The sequence below is a fragment of the Dendropsophus ebraccatus genome, chromosome 9, assembly GCF_027789765.1.
Source record: "Dendropsophus ebraccatus isolate aDenEbr1 chromosome 9, aDenEbr1.pat, whole genome shotgun sequence".
In the NCBI taxonomy this organism is placed as follows: Eukaryota; Metazoa; Chordata; class Amphibia; order Anura; family Hylidae; genus Dendropsophus; species Dendropsophus ebraccatus.
In genome coordinates, this window is record NC_091462.1 from 58,643,510 (window position 1) to 58,658,122 (window position 14,613).

The window sequence follows — 14,613 nt, forward strand, 5'->3', positions numbered from 1 at the left end:
TATTTAATGTTTTCAGAAAAATTACCCTGAAATGACAGTTACGCTTTAAACATTATTAACCTATTCCTAGGATTGCCTGTTGATGATCATTTGGTGGAGGTTCAACACAGCCCCACTACCAATATACAGCCCTAGAGTTTTTTGGAAAACTGCCTTAAATGTGTAGGATGACATTTCTGTATGTACACCTGTATTAACAAACTTCAGTGGACGCTGCTGTTTTCATCAAATGAGTAGCACTCCAAAAATATTATAATTATTGTTGCATGTTCTTTGTTATTTTAGATAACAAAACAGTTTAAAGATCTGAGAAGAGACACATTCACATTAGCTGAGTTATACACTCCATTAAACCATGCATAGTTTGGTACGTGAACCATTGTAAACAGTGAGTGGTATGGAGAGTTATCCAACAGGCTAGATGGATGCAAAGAATACATTCAGGCAACAAGCCAATGCTAATATTGCTAGGGAAATATGTGCTTATGGGTAGCTTATTATGTGTATTATATAATTGTCATGGCTCCCCAGCTATTCTAAAACTTTCATTCCTATTATAGCCAGACAGCTGAAAGAGAACACCACTCTTAAGCTATGTACACTGCCCAGAAATCAGAACTTATTTTTTATTTTTTTACCATCGAGTTCTGTTGATTTCAATGATAAAACTTCCTTTAGATCACACACACATTAATTTTACACATGCAATGGTTACAGATGTGATATATTCTGCTTGGCACCTTTTTAATCCATTGACATAAAAATAAAAGTGAAATAAAAATAATTCCTAAATTATAATTAAATTAAAAGTTATACAATTTTTTTCCTTTCCTCCAAAGTAACTTTTTAAAGGGTTAAAAAGATGCAGTGACTTACAAGACGTGTAGTGGAAATAAAACATTTGTAGAATGTATACACTGTTGATTGTTCTGGCCTGACTGGTAATTTATTTTTCTTGCGTATTCCATTTTAGCTGCCTCAGGGGATGTACAAACTTACCAGATACGCACAGCACCCACAAGCACGATTGCACCAGGAGTGGTCATGGCATCATCTCCAGCAATTCCGGCTCAGCCTGCCGAGGAAGCTGCACGGAAGAGAGAAGTTAGACTTATGAAGAACAGGTAAGATGGCTCCTTTGTATGTTTGTTGTAATGTAAAATATGAAATGTTTCTCTTACCAATTTTTCTTTGCTTTTAATATACCAATATATAATAAATTCTCCCATTTAAAATCAATAAGAGGGCTCAAAAACCACTTGTGCGTTTTGTAGAGCTTTTTATGCATATTTATATGTCCCAAAAACCATGTCTTTCTTTGAGACCCCAGTCTGCAGGCTGTAAAGTACAAACTGCCTTAAGAGAAAAAATAAATAAAAATAAAAAAACTCCCAAAGAAAACCCCCCATGAAAAAGAAAAAAGTGTCAGGAAGATTACTCATTTAGGTTTCTATGGTTTAGCAGTAGCACACAAGCCCTCCTTTGGACAAAATCTCATGGCAAGCTTTCCCACAAGAGCACAGGATGTTATAGCCATTAGAAGGGACCCAACTCTGTATTAACAACCCCCCCCAAAAAAGATAAATAAATAAATAATCCCTTCCAGGGCGGCTCATGTAAAGAGTTCTTCTGTCTGTCTTTGCACTGTGTAATGCTGGAGTGTTAATCTATGGTCAATTTACTTGTGAACTGACTGTGATAAACCCTCCTGACCTCACAGAGTGCATAACAGTGAAGAAATAGCTGTCAAGGGAGACTGTTTACAAGAGCCCTCTCGGAAGACTTAGAACTGGGGGAAAGGAGACAGAAAAGGCAATGACAAGTATGGAATGAATTGTTAGTCTCTGGGGGAAGGGATGTTTGGGGCTGGGGTGATTTAACATGAGTGCATGATTCCTTGAGGCCCCCTTCACACGTCCGGAAAATCTGCCCGGATTTCCTATCAGGAAATCCGGACGGATTTCCGGACCCATAGACTTGCATTAGACACGGACACCCTTCCGGATTTTTCCGGAAGGGTGTCCGTTCCGGAAAATAGGTCAAGATTTTTTAGATCCTGTCCTATTTTCATCCGGAAACCCGGTCCGGACGCTCCCATAGAAGCCTATGGGAGCGCCCGAGCTCCGGACGCTTTCCTGATGCACATCAGGAAAGCGTCCGGACCTCCGGATGGCCTGACAGAGCTCCCCTCACTACCCCTTCGCTCCTCATATCCCTCACCCGCCAGCCGCCACCCCCCGAACCTCACTGGCGGCCTCCTGCTCTAATCGGCTGGCCGCCGGGACTTCTCACCCACCCCCCGGGGCCTGATGATGAAGCCCAAACGCCGCACCCCCCCCCCGGGACTCAACACCTGCAGGGTCCCCCCGGGACTCAACACCTGCTGTGCTGCCGCTGCTCCCGCTCCGCGGTCCCCAGCCTCCCGTCCCCGTGCCTGGAGGTCGTCCCGCGCAACCCCGCACCTGCAACCCCCCCTCCCCCCCCACCCCGGCGACCGCAGCAGGTTGCCCCCGCTCCCCGGGACTCACCACCGCCTGCCCCTGCTCCCGCCGCTCCTGCTCCTTCAGCGCTGATCAACGGCCGCCGAGACTGGTGAGATTACCCCCCCCCCCCCCCCCCCCCCCCCCCCCCCCCCCCCGAGTAAAACTCCCGTCATGTGTCCTGCTAACAGGTCATGATGGGAGTTGTAGTTCTGCAGCCTGTGGCCATCCAGGTTGCAGGACTACTACTCCCATCATGCCCTGCTGACAGGTCTTGATGGGGGCTGTAGTTGTGGCCATCCAGGTTGCAGAACTACAACTCTCATTATGACCTGTCAGCAGGGCATGGTGGGAGTTGTATTTCTGAAACCTGGATGGTCTCAGATGGCAAAACTACAACTCCCATCATGCCCTGCTGAGAGGATATTATGGGACTTTGTAGTTCTGCAACCAGTGGCCATCCAGGTTGCAGAACTACAACTCCCATCATGGTTTGCCTTCATGGCATGATGGGAGTTGTAGTTTTGCAACCTGCGGCCCTTTCAGGTTGCAGAACTACAACTCCCATCATGGATTGCCATCAGGGCATGATGGGGGTTGTAGTTTTGCAATCTGCGGTCATCCAGGTTGCAGAATTACAACTCCTATCATGTGCTATTGGCAGTTCAAATGGGAGTTGTAGTTCTGCAACAAATGAAAGGTTGACACGGTATAAGAGGGTTGAGGCAGTGGCATAGTAGAACTACATCTCCCATCATGATGTGTGTGGTAATATGCAGGACTACATCCCCCAGCATGGTATATAGGGTAGGCTGTAGAACTACATCTTCCAGCATAGTGTGTAATAATATGCAGGACTACATCACATAATGGGAGTTGTAGTTCTGCAACAGATAAGATGACACATGGTATGAGGGGGAGATGGTGACACAGTACACAAGGGGGTAAGGGGGCACGATACACATAGGGGACACAAGGGCACGGTGGCACAGTACATGAGGGGCAGAGGGTGGCACGGTACATGAGGGGGAGATGGTGGCAGGCTACATAAGGGGGAGACGGTGGCACGGTACATAAGGGGGAGATGGTGGAACGGTACATGAGGGGGAGATGGTGGCACGGTGCACTAGGAGGGATGTGGATACTTGTGATGTATGTTGGCATACTAGACCATATTAAACACTTTTTTTTTCTGATCAGGAAATCCTGAAGGCTTTTCCTGATGGTTTCCTGAAGGTAAAAACGGATTACTGTCAGGAAATCCTGAAGGTTTCCTGATACTTTCCTGATGACATTTGAAGCCTCCTGATCAGGATTTCCTGACAGTAAAAACTGACACTGACGTGTGAATGGGGCCTTAGAGTCCAGAAGTTTAGGTGTAGTATTAGATACAAACTGCAAAGGCAGTCTGTATCATAACTACACTAAAGGTACCATGTACTTTTATAATAGTGACAGTAATACACAGCGATCTTGTGCTGGACAGCGCAAGATCACTGAGTATTGACAGAGCAGCGTACAAAGGATCATGGGATCCCATCCTGCTACTCTGCATGCCCGGAAGTTCTGGGCTCGTACTGACTTTTTCAAAAATATTCAAAAATAGCCAGCAACAGCCGGTTCTCTTTTAAGCTGTATGTTTATTGATGGCGAATTTAAAGTACTGTTTGCTTGTCAATTGACAGGAACATGTTTTTTGTTCTTTCAGGGAAGCAGCTCGAGAGTGTCGTCGGAAAAAGAAGGAATATGTAAAATGTCTAGAGAACAGAGTAGCTGTCCTCGAGAATCAAAACAAAACATTGATCGAAGAACTGAAAGCACTTAAGGACCTCTATTGCCACAAATCTGACTAAGATGGGCAGATTTCATTAAGTTTATAAACCCCTGATGAGGAGAGAGACTGGTTCTGTAACCAGATGGAACTGAGTTGTTTTTTTGTTTTGTTTTTTATAATTTTATTTTCTATATCCCCCTTTTGCGCAAAACTGCCTGACAGCAACTACAGGATTTCATTCATCTGTGCTTTTTGCATTAAAATGTGAATGCTCCTAACTCCTGCCTCCAAAACCAAGCAAGTAAATAACATCTTTCAAGATCAAGAAGAAGAGACTTATTTTATTATTTTTTTTTTAATCATATTTTGTTTATTTGCAACTCTGCTTTGCCCTTCCTGTGTTTGCTCCACATTGTTAGTGCAGGGAAGGTTTATGTATATAATAGTGCATTCAGGCGTTTTTCACTTATGTGGCTCTTAATACAATTATATACTGTTTTATTGGAGCTGATTACAGACACTGCCTTGCTTTGCCCATCTACTTTACTCCACTTTGCCTGGCCAAAGCATCGATAAGAACATTGACCAGTTATTGATGTGTCCAAATGACCACATAACACATGGAAGATAACCGTATTCATTTCCTATGGAGTAGCTACATTGTGTCTCGGGGATGATTGGACTGTCGTGCTAGGCAGCTGCACCAGTCATTTGACAAGTTAACGTTTACTGCGCGTACTACGTTAAGAAATTGTGCAAAACTTTATTGAAAGGTCTGTTCTAAGCACACAGAGGTACATTCAACAAGTTTTAAAGGACTGAGTTTGAAAGAAGCACCCAAGTGTACCATGATGTATAAAACAATCATTCTAAACTTCAACACTTGTTAACCTGTTTTCTATAAAGGAAAGTAGAATGTCTAATCATTGAAGAGCAACACTCTGTGGGCAATTTTAAAACTGAAAACATTTCTTTATGTACTGTACCTCTAAACTCAAATCCCTATCACCAGCAACCTATTGTGGGATATTTGACTCCACATTTATATTTATGAATTGGATGTTTTTGTTCCCTCCCCGTGCCCAGATTTGGAAAGGTAATTAAAAAAAAAAATACAAAATGGGCATATCCCCATTGGTTTACTGTTAGCCTCTGCTCACTGCAACATTTGAGATCAGAAACTTACTTTGTGTTTTGGGATTTGTTGGTCTTGTAAAATATTTTATGTTGAGTAGAGTTATCATGTACTATTTGAAATACATTTTGTATTTTAAAACTTATGATGTATTGTTTGCATCAGAACATTTTTTACTTTGTGTGTGCAGAATTTCTTTGTGCTTATGTGCTATTGTATATATCCAATATTTTAACTTTTTACACACATATATATTACTATATAAATTGAATTTCTGAAAATTCATACATTTGTAATCTTAGAATATGTTACAGACTTAAGATCGGCAAGTTATAATGGTATTAAAATTTACAAGAATTTGGTAAGTGCTGCTTTCAACACTGGAAGCTGGTGCAAAACAGACTCCATTTAGCTACATTTGTGCAAATATTACAAGGCACCTATCACCTAGCTTTTCAACTCTAAACAACCATGTCTTGATCTCTTTAGCAGCCCCTCTACCCTGCTTTTTGTTTTGCTGTCTGATAAGGGATAGCACAGAAAATGAACTTTAACCTTGTGTGTCATGCTATAATTACTCAAGGCAAGTCATCTGGATGGAGTCACTTGCCTTAATAGTCACACTGTCCACTGTAGTGGCACCTATTGAGATGTTTTTGACGTCTTAAAGAGGCTGCAATGTCGGCAGAATCTCTTCTGTAATCTTAGCCAACCCGTCTCCTGCTGCCAGTTTGGATGTTATTTTCCAGCTCTGTTCCATTGTTATAAATAGAGCTGAACTGTAATTCTTCCACTCAGCCTAAGGATGGGTGGTGCTGTTTTTGAGAAAAAAAATATGAGTGCTTTTTCTAATACTGGATAACCCCACTAATCAGCACAATTGTGTGATTGATGACTGACAGGTAGAGTGGCCTCTCGGCCTGCCAATTACCCCTGCAGAGTGCGCTGACAGGCAGAGAGCCATGACTAGTCATGGGCAGCTCCCCATGCAGATGACTAGTTGCCGTCCCTCTCCCAGCCTCGCGCAAATTAATAAAACTCCTTTCTCCCAGAGGCAGCTGGTAGCTACTGGGAGCTGCACATCAGATTTATACTTTGCAGCTGGGAGTCATATCGACACAATCATGCTGATTGGTTCCCTTTTTAACACATGTTCGTAGAGCCATTGAAGAGCCCCATAACGGTAATGTTTTGGATTTGGTGACCGGTTCTCTTTAATCAGACATTATTACACAACTATACTGTGTTCAAGCCTCAAAAATACAATGCAGTCGAAATTTAAAAACCTGGAAAGAAGTCCTTATTCAGGCACCCTCAATAGTGCCATCCATATTTTCCCTGGACAGTCAATTTTATTACAATAACTGTAACTAATCTTCAGATATTTTTTTTAAATAGAAATTACCTAAAATATTCCTGTGACCACACCCCTATTTTGTCAGGGACCAGCTTATGTCCCTGCAGTTTGTCACTAATAAAAGGAAGCAAATGCTTGCTGTATTTGTTGTAACTCTCTAAGATCTCTGCAGAAGATATATGTGTAGAATCTAAACAGGCAAAAATAGTAATATTAAAGCCTCAACCCATCTCCCATTTGATTTGAATGGAAGCACAAAGTGGCATGCTATGTGGTCCCAATCTGAAGGACTTATGAGGGTTTTTTTATGTGCACAGTCTTACGCTATCTCACAGTTCATACAGACTTCAATACAATATACAATGGACCTGCAAGTTATAATAATTTGTTTTATTACATTATTGGAATTCCAAATAAATGTAAGGGCTCGGCCACACTAGCGGTTTTCTTTGTTTCTAACGGATCCGTCTATATTAATTAAACGGATGAGCATAAACTGATGAGCAGACTGATGCAAACTGATTGCAAAATGTTCATCTTTTTTAATGGTCTGTTTGTATTTTGGCTTAAAAAAACTGACTTTTGTACATCAGTTTGCATCAGTCAGCATCCGTTTTTCTATCAGTTTATTTTTCTTCTTTGGTTTCTTGCTGCTTCTGCGCATGCTCAGTGCAAAAAACGGATGTGAACGGAAATACCTTCCGTTTTAGATCCGTCCTCATTGACTAAAATGTAAAAAAAAAAACGGAAGTGCACTTTCTGTTCGTGATCCGTTTTTTTAAGCGGAAAGAAAAATACTGCAAACACTTCTTTTTCTTCCGTTCAAAAAAACGGATTGCATGCAAACGGAGCACACTAATATATCATGGGAGTCTATGGGGATTTTGATGGATCCGACAGTTTCCGTTTTGCTTACTCTAAAATGGAAAAGGTAGACGGAATGGTGCCGGATGGTCAAACGCTAATATGAACGTAGCCTAAGGCTTATCATTTAAGGCAGCACTTCTCAAACTTTTTCTACTGGAGTCTCACCAGACTGACCAAGAGTATGCTGTGGCCTCACCATCTGTGGTGAAAGCCCATGTAAAAATAAAAACTATTGCTCAGTCTACCCTTCCTTTGTCTCCTAAACTCTGTATAACATTAAAGTAAGTACAAAATGAGTCAATAATGTTCCTAAAGCAGAGATTGTTGCAGCCAGGGAAAGGAGTGTGCAGCTTATTGTGACCTTTTATTAAAACTGCCTCACCAACAACTAGAGGGTGCCTCATAGTTTGAGAAGTGATGATTTAAGCCCAAGTATATTAAACAAGATAAGAAAAAGTTGGGATTAAAGAAAATAAGCATTTAGAAAGTTATTAAAGAAGTCAGAACCAACTCATATATATCCAGTTTACCAAGTAACTGGGTGCCTGTTGTGCATTATATGAAGTCCATATTATTAACTCACTGGGTGCTTCAAACTCAGGGGGAGATTTATCAAAGGGTGTAAAATTTAGACTGGTGCAAACTGCCCACAGCAACCAATCACAGCTCAGCTTTCAGCTCTATTGAAAGGAAGGAGGAGCTGTGATTGGTTGCTGTTTGCACCAGTCTAAATTTTACACCCTTTGATAAATCTCCCCCATAGTGTGTGATACAAATTCGCTTAGATCAGTGAAGACAGTGTCCACCTTAATAACTTGGGCTAATAAGTGGGCTCGGCTCTGTAAACTCATAGGGGGAGATTTATCAAACTGGTGTAAAGTAGAATTGTTTTAGTTGCCCCTAGCAACCAGATCAGATTACACCTTTCATTTTGCAAAGAATCTGTGAGGAATGAAAGGGGAATCTGAGTTGTTGCTAGGGGCAACTAAGACAATTCTGCTTTACGCCAGTTTGATAAATCTCCCCCATAGTGTGTTATACCAGTTCACTGGGATCTGCCTTAATAACTTACTGGGTGCGGTAAACTCATGGGGGACATCTATTCAGTCCAGCGTTTTTAATCGGGGCTTAAAAATGTCCCAGTGGTGCCAACAGTACGCAGATTTATGTAGAGGTGCACTACCTCTACATAAATCCGGCGTGCACACGGAGGAAAACCTACGCTAGCTCAGAGCTGGTGGAAAAATTATGAATTTAGCTGACCCAGAATCCACACCCCAGTTCTGCCCCCACCCTGCCCCTCTGGTGCAACAAGCGTAAAATTAATTTATTTGCATCAGGCCATTTTACGTCACTAAATACAACATTTTACATTGCTAAATCCCCCCCCCATAGTGTGTTATATCAATTTGCATGGATTAGTGAAGACAGCATCTGCCTTAATAACTTACTGGGCTCTGTAAACTCATAGGGGAAGATTTATGCTCTGGTAAAATATAAAAGGAGCTGTGATTGATTGCTGAGGGCAGTTTACATCAGGTGTATATTTACACCCTTTCATAAACCCCCCCCCCATAGTGTGTTATACTAATTCACTGGGATCAGTAACTTACTGGGTGCTGAGAAAACAGGTCCTATTGTCAGTGAGTGGGTGCTCTGAAATCAGTGGCACTATCCACCAAACAAAATTTATTTAGCTCCTTCTAAAATTCCTAAAACAACCATGTCCAAGCGTGTAAAAAAAAATCTGTCTCTTCTCAGGGTATGGGCATTGTGAGCGGCCAAGATGGTATACAGGGTGGTGCCAGCGGAAGACAGAATCGTTGGAGTGGTGATCCTAACTGCATTGGAGTAAGGTTTCAGCTACTAGTTACATCTAGTGGGCAGGTGGACACCATCCAGACTGGGATTGTCAACAGAAGGGTCGTCCCGGAGTAGTGCCACCACTATTCTATGAAACAACAATCCCTGAGCTCAGGGAGATCAGATCAGGGAGTACCATTCAAGAGTCTCCATTCATACATTGCCCCCTATAAAATTTAAATATGCAATAAAGGAAGGCTGTGGAGCCTTGGTTGCGAGTCTCAAAACACAAGAATAGCCAGATATCCCTCCAGGGAAACGGGAACCTGTTGCCAAGGGGTGCCTGCCAGTGGGGAGATCAAAAAAAAAATCCTTGTCAGTCGCAATACTCGCAACTGAGTTAGATTTTAATGCAAGAGGGACCACCCTGGGATTTCCCTATTTGTGTCCCAATTCTTGCAACCACATGGGACTTAAGGGCCCATGTATCAGGGTGGTTTGGTGATCTCCCCACAGGGAGCCACCCCCTTGGCAACAAGTTTCCTTCCCTGGAGGGATATAAGGCTATTCCTGTGTCTTGAGACTCACAACCGAGGCTTCACGGACCCCTTTCTTGCACACCACTATTCCATGGCAAGGTCAGGATGTTTCCTCTGTGCCGTCTCCTGTGTTGTCTCAGACCCAATTCCTCTTGCCAGGGCTGTCAGCAAGAAAGCTCCTGGTGAGCCTAGCGCTCACTCCAGAGTCTCTGATTTGATGCTGCTGGTCCACCAATGTCCACTGCTGTCCTAGGAGAAAGTGTCATTTTATGCTAACTTCCACTGCTGTCCAGGGAGAAAATTGATATTACGCTGCTGATCGACCAAGGTCCACTACTGTCCATGGCAGAAATTAAATGACTGACTGGCTGACTGACATTTCTTTTAAATTGTGATTTTCCAATTTTTGACACTGTCACAGCAACATCTGTTGAAAAAAAAATAGTTACTCTATTGTACTATCTCACTATAGCTTGGCTGTTTTAATGAGATTTGTTTGCATCTGATTCACAAAATTAGTAGACCTCACAAAACTAATTTTTGGCTGCTTCGCTCATCTCTACTCAAAAAATATATTTTTTGTAGTTTATCAAGCTGTCTGCACTTTTGGAACAATTTATGCTGGCTGCACTTTTTTCACATTTTTCATTAAGAGGGGACGTGACTTTTTAGCCAGATTTATCATGTGCAATTTTTTTATTTTATTTTGCGCAAAAAATATTGTGCAGCAGTACTCCAGTACTTCCTGGTGTAGTTTCTTAGCCTTTATTTTAGCCCCAAAAAAGCACAACATTTTGTTTGTTGCATAGCACAAGAAAAGTGTGCTAGCGGCTAAAAAATGTTCTATTGATACATACCACCTTTGTGTCAAGAACAGAGTTTATTAAAGTGTACCTGTCATTTTGTGTGTGTGTGGGGGGGGGGTCTTTTGATTGGTCAGGGTCTGAACTGATTGATAACTTTTATATGTGTCTGACATATCAAAAGTTTTTTTTCTAAATGTCTTGTATAGTACACACAATATACCACAAAATAAAAAGAAGCCCCCTTATGGTTATCTGTCCTGTACTGTAGAGGGACATTATTAGATTAATCAATGAGTGCATGAACGTTAATAATACAGGTCTTATACTAGAGCAATACCTATACTGCATAGCTGGATATCTCAGCCAGTTACATGGACTACATAACAGACGGTTTTTGGTTACAATGTCCCAGGAAAGACCATTATATGTTGAAACAATTATAACCTGAGACTTCTGTAACTTGAGAGAAAACTCAATAGTGACACTTTAAGAATTTATTAAAATAAAATATGATATGCTGAAAGCTAGGCATTTAAAGTGGTTTATCTATAATTCTTCCATTACAGTTAACCAAATGTACATTCCCCTTTATGTCTGGTTGCCTTGAAATTTAGCAACATATTTAAAGGGGTTGTCCTATCTGCTAAGAATTTATCTTGGCACTGCTGCATCCCCGCTCACATCTTGGTTCGGCACGGGGGGGACACTGGGATCCTCAGTTACTTCTGAGGATCCCAGCAACTTGGGTCACTGTGTGGCCACTGCTCCCAGAGCTGAGAGTGGTGGTCGGGAACCTAGGGAACTGCTGTCAACGCTACAGGGACACTGAGGGGCCAAACCTAAAAATTGCTTTATTTTTCATTCCCTAAGTTTAGCTGATACATTGATTTATGCTTTCCTATCTTGACTTATATTTGTTTTGCTTTTGCAATTTTCAATAAAGAAAAAATGTAAATGATTGTGGGGGCTCCTAGAAGTCACCAGTTGGTCATGTCACTGCCATTAAAGTTTATGATAAAGGTTATATAACTTATTAATTACAGTTGGCTGTCAGTATAATAATAAGAAATATAATTTTTGACTTATAAGTGGTATAAATTGCCTGCAATGCTGCCAAAGTTAACATTATATGAATAGACTATGTAAGGGTGCGTGCACACAACGGAATTGCCGCGTATAACTCGCGGCGTATTCCGTCTCTTGTCCCTGCGCGCAGCGGCGCGCATATCCGTGCCATAGACACTATTCTATGTACGGGCGGATTCCGCGTGCCGTCGAAAGAAGTGACATGTCAATTCTTTCGACGGAACGCGGAATCCGCCCGTGCACAGAATAGTGTCTATGGCACGGGCTGATATGCGCGCCGCCGCGTGCGGGGACGAGCGACGGAATACGCTGCGGGTTATACGCGGCTATTCCGTAGTGTGCACGCACCATAACAGTGACATTCATTTGGCACCTGCTGGATGATATTAAGCAGATGCAGTAGTACCAGACTCCACATACACTGGCAGAATTTACTAACTGGTGAGTGCCCAATATGCCCGCTGTGTTGAGCAAGGTGTATTTCTTTGTGTTAGTTACTATTTTGGTGCATGTTGGTAAATCCCTGTCCAGATGTAAAATGTACACACCACCTTTTGTAGAGCAAAAGCTCTGAAAACATCTAAAAAGTGTCTCCCAAGTAGTGTACTAGAATAGTGAAACATCAGAGGAGTAGTAAATCCCTCCCCAGTGTCTTATAAAGTGTTTTATCTGTTTTCTTGCATCAAAATGTATTTGAGGAGGCTTTGTACCATGCCTACCATTTTAAGGGGGCAATAATATTTTTTAGCAATACTTTACATAAACATTCAACCCCTGAAAGCTAAGACTTTGTGGAGCTGCCTTTTGCTACATTTACAGGTAAAAGCCTCCCAACCAATGATATCACCCGTCCCCCTTCCCTGTATCCATCCCCTCCTTAGTTGAACTTTATGGACATGTGTCTTTTTTCAACTGTATCAACTATGTAACTATGTCAGTAAAGAGAAGGGTCAGACGTACTTTATATTCACTGCCTGACCCTACTGTCTGATCTAGTAAGATACAATAATATTGTTCCCACACTGTGAACAGCGTAACGAAACGAAAAAGAAGAAGAAAAAAAAAAAAACACCAGGATTGCTGATTTTTTTTCTTCTTACATTACATATGAAATACATTTTTATAAAAAGTGATCAAAAATCCCATGTACACCAATATGATACAAAAAAAAACTATAGATCATTGAGCAAAAAAATAAAACTGTCCTTTTAGACACAATAAAGCAAGTTTAATCATAATTATTAGCAAAAAAAATATATGTATATTACTGTTTAAAAAATGCAAGATTTTAGAAAAGCTATGAAAACATGGGTATCATCATATCCGGACTGACCTACAAAATAAAGTTAACATGTCAGGATGTGTTTTTTTTTTTTTTCAAATTTCACCAAATTAATAATAACTTAGGTGTCATCATGCATTTTATGGTAGATTGGAAGCAATTACAAAATACAGCTATACCTGAAAACAAACCTTTACATGGCCCTGTAGATGGAAAAATAAAAGTGCTATAGCTCTTAAAGGCGAGGAGGAAAACGCAAAAATGATGATTGGCCTGTTCCTTAAAGGGTTAAAGATTAAGGTCTAGCAGTCATTTCAGGTGGTTTTCATAAGCTGTCTTGTGTATGGACAGTATCATAGTAGCATTGTTCCTGGCCATTACATAACTTGCATAGGTCTTTTTCACCAGATTTCTGCACTGCGGGCTTCGTCTCTAATGTCCAGTTGTCGCTGAGATAGTGGGTGGACACTAACCTCTATAGTGGCTCCCATATGCTGCACACAGAGAAGAGGGGACCCTGCTCTGCAATTGCTCAACTAACATCCTAATAAGCAGCACCAGCAAGGACGAGGTAGAGCAGTACTGAGTAGTCCAAGCTGTGACTCAAACAATTTAGGGGCCTTTTACATGCACAGGTAAAAAGCTTAATCCCTTGTTTGGCAAACAACAAGCAATGATGTTTTTTTTTTTTTAAAAGATAGCAGTTTATACGACAAGATAAATCATCATAGAAAGTCATAAATGTAATCATAATTGTGTTCATATATATTCTGAGAATATTCAGAATTGTATTTGCATCTACTGTATATACTATGGGGGACATGTATCATCCGGCGTACGGATGATTTTCGGCGGAAAGTGCCGATTTGCGCATTATTTTATGCGCAAATGGCCGATTTGCGAAAAATATTTGCAAATCGCCACTTTCCGCCGAGTACGCCGGGGGGCGGGGAGGGGGGTGTCAAGGGGGCGGAACAGAGGGTGCAGACTCCGAGTCCGCGCGATTCACCATCCGTTCCGCCAAAAGATACGCCGAAAACCTACTCCAGTCCTCAGCTGGCGTAGGTTTTCGACGGTGCGCACCAGAGCGCACGGGATTTATGTAGAGGCAGTCCGCCTCTACATAAATCCCCATGGCGCCGGAGATGCAGGGACATTTATAAGTCCAGCGTAAAAAACGCCGGACTTAATAAATGTCCCCCTATGTGTTTACACGTTTGGTCGTTGCCACACTTACAGCAGAAAATTATTGCTTACATTCAAATGCTTTAATGATTTTTTGCACAATAATCAGCCCATGTAAAAGACCCTTAAAGCGACTCTGTACCCACAATCTGACCCCCCCCAAACCACTTGTACCTTTGGATAGCTGCCTTTAATCCAAGATCTGTCCTGGGGTCCGTTCGGCAGGTGATGCAGTTATTGTCCTAAAAAAAACAACTTTTAAACTTGCAGCCCGTGCCAAACGGGAGTATCTGTGCCTT

At 41.7% G+C, this 14,613-nt stretch overlaps 1 protein-coding gene across 2 annotated transcripts in view; it reads left to right on the forward strand.

The window, feature by feature from the left end:
• The window catches only part of CREB1 (cAMP responsive element binding protein 1), a 41,125-nt gene extending 35,451 nt beyond the window's left edge, over nt 1–5,674 (forward strand). For both annotated transcript variants that reach the window (XM_069983469.1, XM_069983468.1), the window contains 2 exons: nt 974–1,124; nt 4,189–5,674. In XM_069983469.1, the coding sequence (XP_069839570.1) occupies nt 974–1,124; nt 4,189–4,333 (296 nt within the window). In that variant the 3' untranslated portion in view covers nt 4,334–5,674. The remainder of the gene's footprint in view (nt 1–973; nt 1,125–4,188) is intronic.
• The last annotated feature ends 8,939 nt before the right edge of the window (nt 5,675–14,613 follow it).